This window comes from Chelonoidis abingdonii, chromosome 8, assembly GCF_003597395.2.
Source record: "Chelonoidis abingdonii isolate Lonesome George chromosome 8, CheloAbing_2.0, whole genome shotgun sequence".
In the NCBI taxonomy this organism is placed as follows: domain Eukaryota; kingdom Metazoa; phylum Chordata; order Testudines; family Testudinidae; genus Chelonoidis; species Chelonoidis abingdonii.
In genome coordinates this window covers 51,040,866-51,061,002 of record NC_133776.1, presented here as the reverse complement: position 1 = coordinate 51,061,002, position 20,137 = coordinate 51,040,866, and the positions used below count along the sequence as shown (strand labels likewise).

The 20,137-nt window shown below is 46.0% G+C and overlaps 1 protein-coding gene and 1 non-coding gene across 4 annotated transcripts in view; both read right to left on the bottom strand.

The window, feature by feature from the left end:
- The window catches only part of VPS8 (VPS8 subunit of CORVET complex), a 230,249-nt gene that overhangs the window by 58,678 nt on the left and 151,434 nt on the right, over positions 1 to 20,137 (bottom strand). For all 3 annotated transcript variants that reach the window (XM_032763623.2, XM_075068603.1, XM_075068604.1), the window contains exons 35-38: positions 18,979 to 19,120; positions 17,388 to 17,477; positions 13,597 to 13,639; positions 3,765 to 3,868 (exon numbers count right to left, since the gene is read on the bottom strand). In XM_032763623.2, the coding sequence (XP_032619514.1) occupies positions 3,765 to 3,868; positions 13,597 to 13,639; positions 17,388 to 17,477; positions 18,979 to 19,120 (379 nt within the window). The remainder of the gene's footprint in view (positions 1 to 3,764; positions 3,869 to 13,596; positions 13,640 to 17,387; positions 17,478 to 18,978; positions 19,121 to 20,137) is intronic.
- Positions 170 to 309, bottom strand: LOC116815358 (U4 spliceosomal RNA). Its single transcript, XR_004371470.1, has one exon. It is a non-coding gene; the product is annotated as a U4 spliceosomal RNA (small nuclear RNA).

The following is a 20,137-nucleotide window of genomic DNA, read 5'->3' as shown; positions in this document are numbered from 1 at the left end:
CAGTATCTTCCAGGGTAACCCAGGGAGGGAAAGCCTAGGAGAGGCACTAGTGAGGGAAAGAGTTTACTTTCCTTGTATTAAGATCCAGGGGGTCTGTGTCTTGTTTTGGGGAGACCAGAGTTTATCAGGCACTCAGAGTCCTGATTGGTGGCAGCGTATCAGATCTAAGCTGGTAATTAAGCTTAAAGGAATTCATGCTGGTACCTCATTTTTGGACTCTAAGGTTCAAATTGAGGAAAGAATTTTCAACTAGCAATAATCACACCTCAGATTAACTTCATTGGTTATATACTGCCACTGCGCAAAGCTTACTATGACACAGGTGCCAACTTTCCAGTGCACTGGGGGGTGCTCACTGCTCAACCCTTGACTCTGCCCCCACTCCACTCCTTCCCTTGAGCCTGCTATGCCTTCACTCCTCCGCGTCCCCGCCTCCTGAACACCACAAAACAGCTGATCGGGAGTTGATGGGGAGGCACAGATTGGCAGGGTTGTCGGTAGGCGGGAGGTACTGGGAGCGGATGCAGGAGCTGCTGAGATGTCACTGTGGCTCTTTGGCATTGTATATTGGTAAAATTCTGGCTCCTTCTCAGGCTCAGGTTGGCCATCCCTGCCATAGAGTACTTGCACTTCAAGATCAGTCTTTTCACTGAAAAGATAGATTAGTCTTTGCACTCGTTAAGGGATTCCAAAGCTCCCCTCTGCTCCCTTGGTATATACACGCTAGGCCTGAAAAGGAAATACCATAAGTGAACATACAAACTGAGGCCTATGCTACAACCATTTTATCATCAGCACAGGAACCACCTGTTATAAAGTTCCTTCTCTACCTTGGCGGGTCCTGCACTTATTGGGTCCTTCACTCGCTCCGGGGGCCCCGGAAAACTCTCGCGGGGCCTGGCCCCACGGAGCTTCTTCCGCTCTGGGTCTTTGGCGGCAATTCAGTGACGGGGTTCTTTCGCTCCAGGACCCACCGCCAAAGTGCCGCGTCTTCGGCAGTAATTCGGCAAAGACCCCAGAGCCCCTGCATCCTCTGCGCAGCCCTGGCTTGTGATCCACTGTGACCTCCAGATCCCTTTCTGCAGTACTCCTTCCTAGGCAGTCACTTCCCATTTTGTATGTGTGAAATTGATTGTTCCTTCCTAAGCGGAGTACTTTGCATTTGTCCTTATTGAATTTCATCCTCTTTACTTCAGACCACTTCTCAAGTTTGTTCAAATCATTTTGAATTTCAATCCTATCCTCCAAAGCACTTGCAACCTGTCCCAGCTTGGTATTGTCCACAAACTTTCTAAGTGTACTCTCTATGCCATTATCTAAATCACTGATGAAGATATTAAACAGAACCGGACCCAGAATCGATCCTTGTGGGACCCCACTCATTATGCCCTTCCAGAATGAGCGTGAAACACTGATGATTACTCTCTGGGAACGATTTTCCAACCAGTTATGCACCCACCTTATAGTAGCTCCATCTAGGTTGTATTTCCCTAGTTTTTCATGAGAAGGTCATGCGAGACAGTATCAAAAGCCTTACTAAAGTCAAGATATATCCCATCTACTGCTTCCCCCCCATCCACAAGACTTGTTACCCTATCAAAGAAAGCTATCAGGTTGGCTTGACATGATTTGTTCTTGACAAATCCATGCTGACTGTTATTTATCATCTTATTTTCTTCTAGGTGTTTGCAAATTGATTGCTTAATTATTTGCTCCATTATCTTTCTGGGTACAGAAGTTAAACTGACTGGCCTGTAATTCCCTGCTTTGTCCTTATTTCCCTGTTCATAGACTGGCACTGTATTTGCCCTTTTCCAGTCTTCTGGAATGTCTCTCGTCTTCCATGACTTTTCAAAGATAATTGCGAATGGCTCAGATATCTCCTCAGTCAGCTCCTTGAGTATTCTAGGATGCATTTCATCAGGCCCTGGTGATTTGAAGATATCTAACTTATCTAAGTAATTTTTGACTTGTTCTTTCCCTATTTTAGACTCCAATCCTACCTCATTTGCACTGGCATTCACTATGTTAGACTTCCAATCGCCACCCATCTTCTTGGTAAAAACCGAAACAAAAGAAATCATTAAGCACTTCTGCCATTTCCACATTTTCTGTTATTGTCTTTCCCCCACCCCCACAAAGCCTACTCTGTCCTGGGTCTTCCTTTTGCTTTAATGCATTTGTAGAAGGTTTTCTTGTTTCCTTTTATGTCCCTAGCTAGTTTGATCTCGTTTTGTGCCTTGGCTTTTTTAATTTGGTCCCTACACACTTGTGTTATGTTTACACTCATCCTCTATAATTTGACTGAGTTTCCACTTTTTGTAGGACTCTGAGTTTTAGATCACTGAAGATCTCCTTGTTAAGCCAGGGTGGTCTCTTGCAATACTTTCCATCTTTCCTATGCAGTGGGATAGTTTGCTCTTGTGCCCTTAATAATGTCTCTTTGAAAAACTGCCAACTGTCTTCAATTGTTTTTCCCCTTAGACTTGCTCCCCATGGGATTTTACCTACCAACTCCCTGAGTTGCTTGAAATCCATTGTCTTTATTGTGCTGTTCTCCCTCCTACCAATTCCTTAGAATCATGAAATCTACCTTTTCATGATCACTTTCACTCAAGTTGCCTTCCACTTTCAAATTCTCAACCAGTTCCTCCCTATTTGTCAAAATCAAATCTAGAACAGCCTCTCCCCTAGTAGCTTTTGCCACCTTCTGAAATAACAAATTGTCTCCAATACATTCCAAGAACTTGTTGGATAATCTGTGCCCTGTTATATTATTTTCCCAACAGATGTCTGGGTAGTTGAAGTCCCCCATCACCACTAAGACCTGTGCTCTGGGTGATTTTGTTAGTTGTTTTAAAAAAGCCTCATCCACCTCTTCTTCCTGGCTTGGTGGTCTGTAGTAGACCCCTACCATGACATCACCCTTGTTTTTTATCCCTTTTATCCTTATGCAGAGACTTTCAACAAGTCTGTCTCTTATTTTTAGCTCAACCCCAGTCCCCGTGTATACATTTTTAATATATAAGGCAATCACTTAAACATTATTTGCTGATTATCACAGCAAGACTTTTAAAGCACTACTTCTTTTAATTCCTGTGTTATAAAGGGGGCTTCTTAGCTGCTTCACCTCCCTCTACGTATCAGGCCTTACCACTACTCCAATTGTTACTTGAAGTATGCTCTACAGCAAAGATGACTATTTGTCAGGACCTAGCCTTTTCTACTTTCTCAAAGGGTGTGTTCTCAGCAGAATATTACATTCTGTTTCACCACAGACACTCTCCTGCGTACACGGAAAATCATCAGGCTCCAGGGATATGTCTCTGAAGATTTCACAAACACCACTCTCTGATCACAGAATCCCTCAGAGCAGCAGCCCCACTTCCTTGTAGGAGGTAAGCCAAAGGCATTTTGAGTTCCAGTTTCTGGCTAACTCGCAGTACACACAATGGCCCAGCTCTGCAGAACCATGCTTCCACCTACATGTAAGTTGAGATCTGTGCATACAGGTCCCACAAAGCATGCCCAAATTCTGACTTGCAGGTGTGCACTGGGCATTGAGCATGGACAAATCAGGCACATGCAAAAGTATGTGCATAGATGTGAAGCAAATCTGTATAATGATAGGAATCTACCAAAACACAGGTGCACAGGTCCAACTGAACAAAAGATTAAACTTAATGGATACTGAAAATGGCACTCTTCCCTCCACATTTGCATACTACTACAAGCCCTAGTAATAGTGCCTTTTATCCCCTTACCTCTCGCTGCTGCTGGTTTAAACTATGTGAATTCCTCTGGCAAAGTGCAATTGTTTTCACTAAGGTATCTTCAATATCCTTTAATAAGTCGAGTTCTGTTGATTCTAGGTTAATGAAAAACAAAGATTACACCATTGTTCAGATAGTTTACCATGCCATTACTGCTAAATCATTCCAAAATATAAAACCATGCTGCTCACCTAATAATCTCTTCCCTGTATCACAAACAACTGTTATGAAGACAGGGTCTGACCCTTTTTTATGGATTCAGCTCTATAGCAGAATAAACTGGGGTTTGCAAAAAGCTTTATGCAACCATATTAGTAACATCTGAGTATTGGCTTAGATTTGCCTTGACCCTGATTAAAAAATGTCATGTTTTTATTTGCTGCTATTGAGTCCTGGAGCTCATGAACAGAGCATTGTAATCTCTTCCCTGTATCACAAACAACTGTCCTCTGAAGTCAGTGTTACGCAAAAACTGTGTCTGCTGGTTTTGTGGTTGGAGCTGAACCAACCCTGAAGGCATCTCATGTGCAGCCTGGAGTATTTGACCAGGAAGGTGATGGCTGCTATGTGACCAAGAAGCTCAAGGCAGGTCCATGTCTGTATTCTGGGGAGAACAGAGATCATCCGTATGAGATGCACAATAGTGAGAAATCACAGGAAGTGTGGGCATGCTGGATGAATGGATATATAGAAATAGGCATCTTGTAGGTTGATGGCTGTGAGCCAGTCCCATAGTTCCAGCATGGGTATTATTGTGCCCAGTGTGACCATCTTGAATTTTTGTACACATACAAAGTTCTTCAGTCGGTGTAGATCTAATATAGGTCTCCACCCCCCGCCTTTCTTTTGGAAGTAGAACTACTAGAAGTAGAATCCTTTTCCCTGATGTTGCGTCGCTACATTTTCGACTGCACCTAGGTGGAGAAGATGAGCCACCTGCACGTGGACAAGGTGCTCATGAGAGGGGTCCCTGAAGAGGGAGGGGGAAAGGGAAAGAGTGGGGAGGGAAGATAGGAAAGGGATGGAGTAACCTGACTGAGCTATTTCCAGGACCCAGCAGTCCTGCGTGATCTGTTGCCAGATATGGTGGAAAGCCTGGAGGCAGTAGCCAAATGGACAAATAGGTGGCAGAATCAAGGGGTGGTCATGCAGACCCCCGACCAGCACTTCAAAATTGTTGTTTGTTACCCACTTGATGGGAAGTAGTTGGTTGCACCTGGTTTTGCTGTGCCTAGGAGGTTTGTTGCGGTTTCTCCCAGTGTCATACGGTCTGGATTGGGGTCGATGATACTGTGGTCTCCTGGGGATGAATGAGTATATGCCCAATGTGCACAAAGTAGCTCTAGGGTCTTTCATAGTGTGAAGAACTTCATCTTTTTTTGGAAAAAAGAGTTTGTCAAAGGGGGGATCCTTCACTTTGGTCTGCAAATCTTTGGGGATACCGGATGACAAGAGCCAGGAAAATCAGTGCATTACGACTGTAGTGGTAGTGGTTTGGGCTGCTGATCAGCTATGTCCATTGGCGCTTGCAGTGCCGCCCTAGACACCGACTCACCTTCGACGAGGACTGACTTGAAGTCTGCTCTCCTGTCCTCCAGTATATGGGAAGCAAAATCAAAGAGCTTGTTGTAGTTGTCAGTCATAGCTTGCAAGGAGGGCGGAATAATTTGCAATTCTAAATTGTAGAGTAGAAGAGGTATAAACCTGGAGGCCCAGGAGGTCAATGCATGTGAGGTCCTTGTCCTGCAGACTGGGCTGGTAAGATGGGCTCCACCTAAACCAAAGTGGATCCAGAGTGCTGGGACTTAACATTAAAAGGTTGCAGAGCAGTTTTTGAACTGAGAGTTGGGGAAAACTGATTGCTGCAGCGGAGCACGTGGATCAGATAGACTTCTCTTAGAGGAGAGTCTATTGATGGAGATTCTCCAGGTTCTAGTCAGGAGGAGAGGATGGAAGAGGATAAAGTATGTGTCAGATCAGACCAGAAACATTCACATAAAGAACCTGACACATCAGAAAAGGGCAGACAAATAAACAGTGACAAGTTTTTAAAGTACTTGTATACAAATGCTAGAAATCTAAATAATAAGATGGGTGAACTAGAGTGCCTCGTGTTAAAGGAGGATACTGATATAATAGGCATCACAGAAACCTGGTGGAGTGGGGACAATCAATACGGCCCAATCATTCCGGGGTACAAAATATACCGGAAGAACAGAACAGGTTGTGCGGGGGGGAGTGGCACTATATGTGAAAGAAAATGTAGAATCAAATGAAGTAAAAACCTTAAAGGAATCCACATGTTCCATAATATCTCTATGGACAGTAATTTCATGCTCCAATAAGAATATAACCTGACCAGGACAGTGATAGTGATGATGAAATGCTAAGGGAGATTAGAGAGGCTATCAAAACAAAGAACTCGATAATAGTGGGGGATTTCAATTATCCCCATATTGACTGGGTATACGTCGCCTTAGGATGAAACGCAGAGACGAAATTTCTTGATACTTTAAATGACTGCTTCTTGGAGCAGATGGTACAGGAACCCACATGGGCAGAGGCAATTCTCGATTTAGTCCTGAGTGGAGCACAGGAACTGGTTCAAGAGGTAACTATAACAGGACCGCTTGGAAATTGTGATAACATTTAACATTCCTGTGGTGGGAAGAACACCTCAACAGTCCAACACTGTGGCATTTAATTTCAGAAAGGAGAATTATGCAAAAATAAGGAGGTTAGTTAAACAGAAATTAAAAGGTACAGTGACTAGAGTGAAATCCCTGCAAGCTGCATGGACACTTCAAAGACAGGATAATAGAGGCCCAACTTAAATGTATACCCCAAATTAAAAAACACAGTAAAAGAACTAAAAAAGAGCCACTGTGGCTTAACAACCATGTAAAAGAAGCAGTGAGATAAAAAGACATCTTTTAAAAAGTGGAAGTCAAATCCTAGTGAGGTAAATAGAAAGGAGCACAAACACTGCCAAATTAAGTGTAAAAATGTAATAAGAAATGCCAAAAAGAAGTTTGAAGAACAGCTAGTCAAAAAACTCGAAAGGCAATGTTTTTTAAGTACATCAGAAGCAGGAAGCCTGCTAAACAACCAGCGGGGCCCCTCGATGATCGAGATACAAAAGGAGCGCTTAAAGATGATAAAGTCATTGCGGAGAAACTAAATGGATTCTTTGCTTCAGTCTCATGGCTGAGGATGTTAGGGAGATTCCCAAACCTGACCTGTCCTTTATAGGTGACGGATCTGAGGAATTTTCACAGATTGAAGTGTCATTGGAGGTGGTTTTGGAATTAATTGATAAATGTAACAGTAACAAGTAACCAGGACCAGATGGCGTTCACCCAAGAGTTCCAAAAGAACTAAAATGTGAAATTGCAGAACTATGGTTTGTAACCCTTCCTTTAAATCAGCTTCTGTACCCAATGACTGGAAGTTAGCTAACATAACGCCAATATTTAAAAAGGGCTCTAGAGATGATCCCGGCAATTACAGGCGGTAAGTCTAATGTTGGTACCAGGCAAATCTGTTGAAACAATAGTAAAGAATAAAATTGTCAGACACATAGAAGAACATAACTTGTTGGGCAAAAGTCAACATGGTTTCTGTAAAGGGAAATCATGTCTTACTAATCTATTAAAGTTTTTTGAAGGGGTCAACAAATATGTGGACAAGGGGGATCCAGTGGACATATTTATCTTGTTAGACTGACTTAACACTTGGTAAAGCACCCCGATCCTTTCATGTATTTATACCTGCTCCTGTATTTTTTTTACTTCATATATCTGATGAAGTGGGTTCTAGCCCACGAAAGCTTATGCCCAAATAAATTTGTTAGTCTCTAAGATGCCACAAGGACTCAATTTTTTTTGATAGTGTCTTTAGATTTCCAGAAAGCCTTTGACAAGGTCCCACACCAAAGGTTCTTACCTAAATTAAGCTGTTACAGGATAAGAGGGAAGAGCCTTTCATGGATTGAGAACTAATTAAAAGACAGGGAACAAAGGGTAGCAATAAATAGTAAATTTTCAGAATGGAGAAGGGCAACTAGTGGTGTTCCCCCAAGGGCCAGTCCTAGGGCTAATCCTATTCAATTTATTCATAAATAATCTGGAGAAAGGGATAAACACCGAGGTGGCAAAGTTTGCATATGGTACTAAACTGCTCAAGATAATTAAGACCAAAGCAGAACTTCAAAAAGATCTCACAAAACTAAATGATTGGGAAACAAAATGGAAATGAAATTTAATGTGGATAAATACATAGTAAAGCACATTGGAAAAAATAATCCCAACTATACTTACAATATCATGGGGGCTAATTTAGCTACAACTAATCAAGAAAGAGATCTTGGAGTCATCGTGGACAGTTCTCTGAAGATGTCTATGCAGTGTACAGTTGCAGTCAAAAAAGCAAACAGGATGTTAGGAATCATTAAAAAAGGGAGAGAGTAAGACAATCTCTTATTGCCCTTATATAAATCCATGGTACACCCACGTCTTGAATACTGTGTACAGATGTGGTCTCATCTCAAAAAAGATATACTGCCATGAGAAAAAAGTTCAGAAAACGGCAACTAAAATGATTCAGGGTTTGGAAAGGGTCCCATATGAAGAGAAATTAAAGCTTGGAAAAAGAGGAGACTAACGGGGGGATATGATAGAGACATAAAATCATGAGTGATGTGGAGAAAGGAAATAAGGAAAAGTTATTTACTTGTTCCCACAATATAAGAATTAGGGGCCACCAAATTAAATTAATGGGCAGCAGGTTTAAAACAAATAAAAGGAAGTTTTTCACATAGTGCACAGTCAACCTGTGGAACTCCTTGCCTGAGGAGGTTGTGAAGACTAGGACTATATCAGGGTTTAAAAGAGAACTAGATAAATTCATGGAGGTAAAGTCCATTAATGGCTATTAGCCAGGATGGGTACGGAATGGTGTCTCTAGCCTCTGTTTGTCAGAGGGTGGAGATGAATGGCAGGAGAGAGCTCACTTGATCATTACTTGTTAGGTTCACTCCCTCTGGGGCATCTGGCATTGGCCACTGTCGGTAGTAGGGCCGGCTCTAGGCACCAGTCCTCCAAGCATGTGCTTGGGGTGGCATTTTCTAAGGGGTGGCACTCCACCCCCCTCCCCCTCTTTTTTATTTTTATTTTTTTGCTTGGGGCATCATTGCCGGGAGCCGGCCCTGGCGCAGCCACTTGCCCCAGCCGGAATCCGCGCCTACTGCCCAGCCCGGTGGCGCCCTTCACAGCCCACTCGGAAACGTGGCGCTGCCAGGAGTGACAGCAGCAGCAGGACCCCTCCTCCCTCTGTCCCCGGCTCCTCACACACTCCGGGAGCGCCTCACACAGCTGAGCCTGGGCTGCGGCAGCAGCGAGAGGAGCCTGGGAGGGAGGCGGGGTCCCCTGGAGCCAAGCCCGGGCTGCGGCGGTAGCGAGAAGGGCTCCCAGAGTCGGGGCTGCCCGGGCAGGGGGAGGGGCAAGTGGGGCAATTTTCCCCAGGCTCCAGGCCCTGCAGGGTACGTCGGAGGCTCCCTCTGCCTCTGTCTTCCCCCATTCTCTGGTGTCTCAGCTGGTAAGGGGCCGGGGCTGCAAGCTGCAGCTGAGTAGCGAGAACTCAGGCCCCTGCTGGAGACACCACGCTGCTGCAGCACTGTCAGAGAGAGGGGGTAAGTGGCGGGGTAAGGGACCAGGCCGGAGCCGGGCACCCCCCGACCCCATCCCTCCCAGCCCTGACCCCCAGCTCTGAGTCCAACCCCTCTGAGGTGGGCACCCCACCAAACCCATCCTCTCCACCCAGTCCTGACCCCCAGCTCTAAGCCCAGCCCCTCTGCGCTGGACACCCCCCTCCGGCCCCATCCCCCCCACAGCCCTGACCCCCAGCTCTGAGACCAGCTCCTCTGAGCTGGGCACCCCCGACCCCATCCCGCATAACCCTGACCCCCAGCTCTGAGCCCAGCCCCTCTTAGCCAGACAACCCCTGACCCCATCTCCCCACAGTCCTGAGCCCAGCCCCTGCGAGCCGGGTACCCCTCAACCCAGAGCCCAGCTCCCCACTCAGCCCTGGGCAACAGCAGCACCACCCTCAGGCAGTGACAGCCCATTGGCACCAACCATCACCACCACCCAACAACAGCCCATTATGAAATTGCAAATGTAGACATACCAGAAAAGCATTTAATGCTTATAAAAATAATGTATTTGGTGTATTTTCAAATTATTACAAATTAATTTTTGAATGTATTTCACTAGTTATTTTTTACATTTCCAAATACATGTTACTATAGAACTGCATCTTTTTTTTAATGGAAGGGACCCCCGAAATTGCTTTGCCCCAGACTCCCTGAATCCTCTGGGTGGCCCTGCCCAGAGTGTGTGAGGAGTTGGGGAGGGAGGGAAACGGGGTCCCCTGGAGCTGAGCCCCAGCTGCGGTGGCAGTGAGAGGGGCTCCCGGAGTGTGTGAGGTGGTGACCAGCCGGCTGGGCTCGTCAGTGCTGAGCAGGTAGCCCCACAGCTCCTTGCCTTCCCTCCTGCCAGGGCTGGGCCAGGGCACTGTGAGGCTGAAGAGCAGCAGGTCTGGGGGGCTCTCCAGGTCCTCGGCCGCCAGCATGTCGGGGGTGAGGGCAGTGAGCACGAACTGATCCACCTTGGCCACCAGCAGTGCTGCAAAGCCCAGGGAGGGGGCCATGTTCTTCGCGCTGCCCTGCAGCCGTGCCACCACCTGGAAGTACTCCCACTCCACGCAGCCCAGTAGCTCCACCCGCATGGGGACAGAGTCACAGCTGGGCCAGGGCTCAGCTGCAGTGTGCTGGTAGCGGATCCCATGTTTGGGGGGGAGCCCAGTGCTGGGGCAGCAGGGGGTACGGGTGCGGGGACACTGGTGGGCAGGAGGGGGAGCTCATGTCTGGTGGGGGGCAGCCAAAATTTTTTTTGCTTGGAGCGGCAAAAAACCTAGAGCCAGTCCTGGTCGGTAGACAGGATACTAGACTGGATGGACCTGTGGTCTGACCCAGTATGGCCGTTCTTATGCTTTGTTCTCTATGTTGCTGCATCCACCACAAGAGAAGTGGGTTGTGGGTGGGAAAAGAAATCAATGTCCCTCGTGGGCACGGTGTATTTACATTCAGCTTTCTTGCATGTTGGTGAAATGGAGGCAGGGGTCTGCCAGAGAGTATCAGCTGGTTCTAGGAAAGCTTCATTTATGAGTAGTGCGATCTTTGAGGGTGCAGAGGGTTGGAGGATTTTGAGGAGTCTATGTTGTGGTCTTCTGGACTTCCTCCAAAGGGATGTCCTGGCTGAGTGCCATTCTCTTGAAAAGTTCCTGGAATTGCTTAAAGTCCTCCATGTTTTGTGGAGGGGGAGGCATGAGGGCATCTTCTGCGGCTGATGGCAAGGCAGGAGCCGGTAAATCCGGGAAGGTTCACAGCCCACCTCTTCAGGAGGGGGTTCAGGAGCTCTAGATGTTGATGGAGCCGGAGACATAGGAGAGCTTGTGGCCCGGTAGAAGGGGCGTAAGGAGGAGCAGTGGCAGGAGCTGACCACAGGTACCACTGAGGCCAGGGCACTGGGTAGGAAAAGCTGGGTCCCGCCCACTGGCGGACAAAGTAGGGAAACTGAGGCTGATTCTTATGATGTGCCATGTCTTGGGGTATGTACGGCTCTGGTGGAGGGGGAGACTCAGGCAGGGAGAACTCTGCCTACTGCTGTGTGCCATTCTCACTATCAGTGAAAGTAGCCTGGTCAGGTGGTGAGAGCTGCTATTCAAACAGTGAGTGTTCCACGTGAAGGAGAGGAGAGTCAGGCTCAGAGGCCAGAGAGATATCCCGCTGATGCAGGAATTGTTGCTGCTCCCTAGGCTGGTGTGCTGCAGAGCGTGGAGTGTGAGTGACAGCCCAGAACGATTTTAGTTTCTTTTGCAGGAGTCATGAGACATTTGTAAGTGCCCCACAGGGGGTCTGAAAATGCTCTGGGGGTGGCAGGCAGGCTTGGTACTGACCTTGTCGGCACCGGGTGGAACACGTTGCCAGCACCGGGCCCATTGTCGGTGTCAGAGGGACCAGTGCCGAGGAGAGCTTCTGGGAAGTTTGGTCCCTGTTTTGAGCCCCGTGTGAGTTGCTTCTGAAGTGCAGGGGCGGTCAGAGTTACCTGTTCTTGGTGCTAGCAGCACCAAGGGTAAAGACCCTGCAGGAGATCCTTTACACTTTTGAGTGTCTCTGAGAGGAGACATTAGGGCTTCCTGCCTCTTCCCGTGAAAGGGTGAAGCTGTGCTCCCAGGCTGTTCTGACTTGGCAGGGGAGCCTGAGGGAGAGGGTTTACTGCCCTTTTCCGTAGGAAGCTGTAGAGCTGTCTCCCCGAGGAGCATTTTTTGCCACAAGTCTGTGTCATGGCAAGCTCTAGTTTTTAAGATGGTGCAGTGGAGACACTTCGCAGGGACATGCATCTTGCCAAGGCATTTAATGCAGTGAGTGCCCGTCAGACCGTGGCATAGACTCCTTGCAGGAGCCACATTTCTTAAAGCCTGGCGACCCCGGCATAATGAAAGTATGAGCGGGTGGGGAAGTCTCAACAAGAGTAACTGGAGGAAAAAAAATTTTTTTTAACTAATGAACTATGCTAAAGGAAAGGGAGAACTGGGAAATGGCTAGCTACCTATTTCTATTTTTTCTACTTATTTCCTACAGTAACCAGGGAAGAGATGACCACTGCCCCAAGTCCCGTCTTCAGCTGAGGACGACTGAAAAGGAACTGAGAGGGGTACAGGATGCGCACGCTCAGGCAGACCCTAACGACGCCGCAAGACAGCAGCTGAGCGTGTGCGTCCCAACCAGACACTGTTACCGAAGATCTATCAGCAGCGCTAGGATGCTCTGTCACCTGGAATGGAGCATGCACAGGGAAAGCACTCGAAGAAGTTTCTTTCTGTACCCTGACAAGTTAATGGTTGGCTTATTCCTGAAACAGGAGAGAGGTTATATCTACTATAACTACAGATGTTGTCATCTATATAAATGTCTGATGGCTTTTTATTCCTAGTAAGCTCTTGGCCTCAACTATATCCTGTGGCAATGGGCTGTACGGGCTAATTCTGCTTTGTGTAAAAAGACTAAATTTAAAGGAAACATAAGTATGAGTAAAATGCTGAATATATTAGCTTTCTTATTCATCATGCACACTGCTAAGTGCAAATGCATCAAACCACTAAGTTGTGACATGATTGTAGTTTCTCATAAAAGTCTTACTTTGATCCCCCCACCCCCCAATCAGCCATATTCTCTCTCTAGAGAAGAACACATTTAGCTCCTTGTGAACACTTTATAAGGGATTGAGGGACTTTTTGATAGTCCATAACTCCAGAATATATAATGTAGTCTTTTTTCTCATTGTTTCTTCAACCAAGACGACTCAATCTGTAAGATGAAAGGATCACTAAGTGGAAGACTTCTCTATCCCTGGAATCCTGAAATGGGATCAATTACTGCCAGATGTTTCCCATTTTCAAGGACAAAAATAATGAGCTGTCAGATCTTTCTGTTGTGAAATTAGAATCATGAGATAAATTTCTGGCAGGTCACCACAGTGCCAGTCGTGACCACAAGGGATCACAGAGCAGCAACTGACCTGTAACAATCCACTGAGGCTCTTGTGAGTTAATGTGAGAATCGCTGGATGATGAAAGTTCGCTTGAATTGCTGATAGCTAAGTTAACATTTTAACTTCTAGCACTTCTATTTCAAAGAACACACATCTCATGGAAAAACTGAAGGTAAAATAATTTTTAATTAAAATAAAAACCAACAGCTTACCTTCAATTTCACGTGTAAGCATCAACAACTTGCTTCGTAGTTGCTAAAACAAATCAAAATATATCTTAGACCGTTAAAGTCACAGGGTTCATACAAAGGGCACTTTGCTGCCTGAGCATGACTCCTGTAGAGCACAGACTCTCCCTCATATGGTGGGGAACAACCTACAAGTTAAACTTTGACTAAGAAAATCAAAATCAAGTCTCAATCTGTTACAAAAGACAACATTCAAAATGTAAAGCAAATGTAAACCAACACAGAGATGTCTGCTGAGTCTGCAGGCAGCCTGGAACATAGTTCTGACAAAAACTAACTGCTGCTGTAATAACTAGACCTACTGATTTACCATAATTGTGAATTCAACTGTCAGAAGTTAGTGAAAGCTCATAAAATGTCACAATAATCTGTAACAGTAAATGCTGATGCGTTAAGGGGCAACAGTGAGACAAAAAGGCTAGTTCGAACAAAAAGGCTCTCTGTTATAATTCAGGAACTGTTTTCAGATCATGCCTGGTAAACAAGAGAAATGTGGGGCCTGAAACCAATGAACCCAAACTCGTGTGTCAGAATTAGACCTAACTGGTAAACAAAATAAGGGGATGGGCTATTCCAGCTATCAATCCCTTTTGGGGTCCTAAAAAGAGACCACTGGCTGACTAAAGATGAGAGCAGGGGAAAGGAGTGAGCTTCATCATCATAGGTGCCACCCCCATTGTCTCCTGGGACCCTGGACCTTCTTCATCCTAATTCTGAGAGATATCCTGACCAGACTGGGCCACAGAGAGGGACTCAGATGACATCACCATCTCCACCTGATCCTGCTAAATACCAAACACCACCTGGAAATGTGAGACTCCGCCTTCCCTCCATCCCCCAATTTGTAATTTTCCTTCCCTACCCTATTTATTTCTATTCTTACATCTCTTCTCTTTGTCTAGTAAGAGTCCGGCTCAGCCAGCCAATGCTGTATATTTAGCATCATGTGACCAGAAAAAGGCAGCTAAGTGAAATGCCCTAAACAGTCCAAGTTTGCCAGGTCTCAGAGTGGTTGATCAAATCACATGCTGCGCCTGTATTTCTCCAGCAATGAGGCTGCAAGTGAGAGTTGACACCAGAGACAGACGCTGCATTTGCTAACTTTGCTGTTCTTTTTTTCTTCTCTTTTGTGTGTTTTGTCTTCCAGGAAACAGGACTGGACTTTAACAACAACAAAACAGCTCCACCTATCAACTAAGTTTTTCTCTTTTCCTCAGAAAGGACAGTTATTACCAAATAAGAGACAGCCAAACAAGGAGTTTTTTCCTTCCAGAGACTCTCTAAGGGAAAGGGAAGTTGTTAAAATGAAAGCCTCACTTAACTCTTTACATTTAAAATGCTTAAACTGTTTCTCTCTCTTCTATATCTTTAATAAAAGGTTAAAAAGGACTCAGTGTGTTTGCCACGATACTAAGCAGGCTGAGGTCTCTGTAAAGCAAACACTGAACCTTGTTCACACCTGTTTAATATTGGACAGTTTCAGGGTCCCGTTACCACCTCTGACTCTTTGGACCCTTTATGCCATCTAAATTAATACAATATTGCTCTCATTCATCTCAGCAGAATAACACTGAAAACTAATGACAACATTTTAGTTTCAACACAATCTATTTCGGTGCTGATCATTTTAGCAGAAGCGTTCAGCTTTTGAATACAAGACCTCAGGGTACGTCTACACTACAGGATTATTCCGATTTTACATAAACCGGTTCTGTAAAACAGATTGTATAAAGTCGAGTGCACACAGCCACACAAAGCACAATAATTCGGTGGTGTGCATCCATGTACTGAGGCTAGTGTCGATTTCTGGAGCATTGCACTGTGGGTAGCTATCTCATAGTTCCCGCAGTCGCCCCCGCCCATTGGAATTCTGGGTTGAGATCCCAATGCATGATGGTGCAAAAACAGTGTCGTGGGTGATTCTGGGTAAATGTCGTCACTCATTCCTTCCTCCATGAAAGCAAAGGCAGACAATCATTTCACGCCCTTTTTCCCTAGATTGCCCTGGCAGACGCCATAGCATGGCAACCATGGAGCCCATTTTGCCTTTTGTCACTGTCACCGTATGTGTACTGGATGCCGCTGACAAAGGCGGTACTGCAGCGCTACACGGCAGCATTCATTTGCCTTTGCAAGGTAGCAGAGACCAGTCGTTCTCTACCGTCTGCTGCTGTCACAGGTGCTCCTGGCTGACCTTTGCTGAGGTCGGCCGGGGGCACAAAGACAAAAATGGGAATGATCCCCCAGGTCATTCCCTCCTTTATGTTGTATCTAAAAATAGTCAGTCCTGCTTAGAAGATGGGGCAAGTGTACTAGAGAAGCAGTGTATCAGAGAACCAGAGAGCACAGCTGCTCCGTGTCACATCCCACAGAAATGATGAGCTGCATGCCATTCTAGAGGGTGTCCCTCACAACCCCACCTGTTGCTTCCCTCCTCTCCCAACCCTCCTGGCTACTGTTGCAGGGTCCCCTCATTTGTGTGATGAGTAATAAAGAATGCAGGAATAAGGAACACTGACTTTTTTAGTGAAAATAAATGAGGGGAGCAGCCTCCAGTGCTATGATGGTCCAGGCAGGACATTAAACAGTGGAGGGGAGAGGAGCGCAGCATCCCGCGATATGATAGTCCAGGCAGTACAGAATCTTTTCTTTAGACATGAAAGGCGGGGGAAGGGCTGATGGAGTTCAGCCCCCAGTTGCTATGATGAGACGATTACCAGCCGTTCTGTACCAATCTGCCGGGAATAACCGGGAGTCATTTCCTATTTTTACCCAGGGCCCCCGCCGACCTCACCTGAGGCAGCCAGGAGCATCCAGGCTGATGACAAGGACGAACTACCAGTCCTACTGCACTATACCGTCTGCCACCGGGAAGGGAGGGGAGAGGATGCTGCTGTTCATTGCCCCAGCACCGTGTCTACCAGAAGCATGCAAGTTAGACATATGGTGACTTTGAAAAAAGTCAAGAAACAATTTTTTTCCCTTTTCTTTCACGGGGGGTGGGAAGGGGGAGTAAATTGACGAGATATACCCTGAACCACCCCAGACAATGTGTTTGACCCTACAGGCATTGGGAGCTCAGCCAAGAATGCAAATGCTTTTCGGAGACTGCGGGGACTGTGGGATAGCTGGAGTCCTCAGTCCCTCCTCCCTTCCTACATGAGTGTCCATTTGATTCTTTGGCTTTCCGTTACACTTGTCACACAGCACTGTGCTGTGGACTCTGTATCATAGCCTGGAGATTTTTTTCAAATGGTTTGGCATTTTTTCTTCTGTAACAGAGCTCTGATAGAACAGATTTGTCTCCCCATATAGCAATCCGATCCAGTATCTACCGTATGATCCATGCTGGAGCTCTTTTTGGATTAGGGACTGCATCGCCACCCGTGCTGATCAGAGCTCCACGCTGGGAAAAACAGGAAATGCAATTCAGAAGTTCACAGGGCTTTTCCTGTCTACTTGACCAGTGCATCCGAGTTCAGATTGCTTTCCAGAGAGGTCACAGTGGTGCACTGTGGGATACCGCCAGGAGGCCAATACCATCGATTTGCGGCCACACTAACCCTAATCCGATATGGTAATACCGATTTCAGTGTTACTCCTCTCGTCGGGGAGGAGTATAGAAACCAGTTTAAAGAGCCCTTTATATCGATATAAAGGGCCTCGTTGTGTGGACGGGTGAAGTGTTAAATCGGTTTAACGCTGCTAAAATCAGTATAAATGCGTAATGTAGACCAGGCCTCAGTTTACTATACCTCAAGCATTACTAGGAAGGCACCATGAATGTCTCCTTTCTTCTCCAGCAGGTAGGAGGAAGCTTCATGGAGCAGGTGTTTCTGGGTAATCTGGGCAAAAAAAAGAGTATTTTAAAGAATCTACTGTTTCTGTTGTTAGATAGAATGGAGTGACTGCATTGGTCACAGTGGACTTCACATCTCCCGTGCATCCATGTGCTCATAATCCTGAATATTACCCATCTGAGGCACACAGACTTTTTCACACCAGACGGCGTGTCTTCATTCCTAATCACATACTATAACTATTAAAAAGGGAATTCAAAGCTTAAACAGAAACAAACAAACAAACAAACAAACAAACAAACATCAAAATCAAGGAAAGATTATGAGCCATAATAATCAAATACAGGACAATAAGAATCTCTACCAGCAGTAAAGTGCTGCCTACAGAAGTACCAGTCTCTTATGGTTTCAAGCACCTTCCAACACTTTTACCAGTCACAATAGCGAGCTCTATTCACATAACCTAGTTACATGTAAAGGAAACACCATATACTGCCATTAGAATGTGAATGTTTGTATGTTTATATATGAAACAGGCTGCAATCTGATTGTATTGGCTTGAAAGACATTCCCTAAAACAACCGCTTTACACAGGATCTAACCCAGGGGTGGGCAAACATGGCTCGGCCCCACTCTGACACTGGGTCAGGGGCCTCACCAGGCAACTCAGCCCTGCTCCGGCCAGAGCACTGGGTCACTTGGCCCTGCTCCGGCCAGGGCGCAGGGTCGGGGCCGCACCATGCAGCTCCCGGAAGCCACGGCATGGCCCCGCTCCAGCTCCTATGCACTCCAATGGGAGCTGCAGGGGCAGTGCCTGTGGATGAGGCAGCGTGCAGAGGCACTCAGCTGCACCTCCGCATAGGAGCCGGAGAAGGGACATGCCACTGCTTCTGGGAGCCGCTTGAGGAAAGCGCCATTCGGAGCCTGCACCCACTGAGCCTCTCCGCACGCCCCAACCTCCTGTGCCCCACTCCTGATCCTCCTCCTGATCTCCAAACCCCTCAGTCCCAGCCCAGAGCACCCTCCTGCACCCCAACCCCAATTCTGTGAGCATTCATGGCCCACCATACAATTTCTATTCCCCGATGTGGCCCTCAGGCCAAAAAGTTTGCCCATCCCTGATCTAATCAAATGACAGAGGTAAAGATTCCATTCTGAAGACTTAGATTCTCTCCTCAATGAGCTGAGAACTGAATTTGGAAATTAGTAAATTAAGTTTTAAATACAGCAGCAGCTAAACTGCTCTCTCACATCACACAGGCAACATCATGAATAGGGTCAAAGCATGTTAGAATCAGATTTTACAGTGTTTCCCAATTTTTCTTTATTTCCTAACCATGTGAGAATGACAATTAAGAACTAGGCTAATATAATTGTGACTTAGACTGGAGCTTAGCTTGGAGTATAGCTCTGTTTGTCCTGTCCATGCTGACTGCCTAAACATGACAGAAATTCATTTGACAGGAACTGCATTTAACTAAAGTTTAAATACCTTTACTAAAATCTGACTGAACGTGGATGAGCACTCATGGTGTACCAGCCTTACCTGAATGGTCTCTTCCAGTCTGTAGAACTCCAGAACCTGCAGTGTCTCTAAAACCTGGTCAGGACTGTAGTGACACAACAACTCAATGAATTTTTCAGTGACACAGGGAGATATCTGTAGCATGTCCTGATTGATACCTTCCCTGGAACACAGACAGAAATTTTAATTGCTATTGTATCTCATTCAAGCAGTAGACATGTTAGATGAAAGTAAAAGGCTGCATGCAGCTGACAAAATACAAGTTATAAACCCAGAACTAAACCTGAAGAACAGCTGCCATATATAACAGCTCCCCTATAGAACAGCATTAAATTCAAGAACTCTGTCCTTCCCAAGAAGTTCTGTGGTTTGAGCCCAGGATACCTAAAAGGTCACCTGAAGCTCCAGGATGAAGACCAGGGTCAATAACTCCGTTCCTCAGGTACACTGAAACTGTCCATCCCAAATGTAAACGCTGATTTGTGCCAGAGATGAAGCTTTCCTCAGGGCCTAGTCCCAGATGTGGAACAAGCTCCCCAGGAAAAAAAAGAGGACCTCAAATGTCACTACTTTCTGTTCCAATTACACACATCACACTTGTTCAACCTGCCTTCACTAAACACACATGTAAACACACACACACGTGCGCAAACACAGCTGCCATGAAAAATAAAAAACTAGTAGTTGGGAAGGAAAGAGAAAAAACACAGGTGACCGATGTTAGCCACATCACTTAGTGCAGAACCAGAAGGTGGACAGTCACTAGAGTGGCAAGGGCAGGATAAGAACATGAATGGCAATGAAGATCTGCTCGTTCCCAAGTTACTGAATTCCAGATTATTGTCCTCATAGTGAATATGTACACATGTAGAAGAACTGTGAAGTAAGTGGTCCAAGCCAGCAGGAGAGAGTGGAAGTGGAAAAGAAGCAGGAAGTCATTGGTGCAGGTAGTGGAGCGTAGCAGTGCACTCTAGGATGAGTATGCACTGCGCAGCACAGGTAAAAGGACCTTATGTGGCTACAGCTCTCCTAGTGTGGTTATGATTAGAAATACTATGCTGCAGAAGTGGCAACTTATTTATTGGTTTGCTTTCCATGTGTACTCAGAGTAATTCCTACCTAGATTCTGACCAAAATACCTGTACTACTTTTGGCATTGCAGAGCCATTGCAGCTGTGGG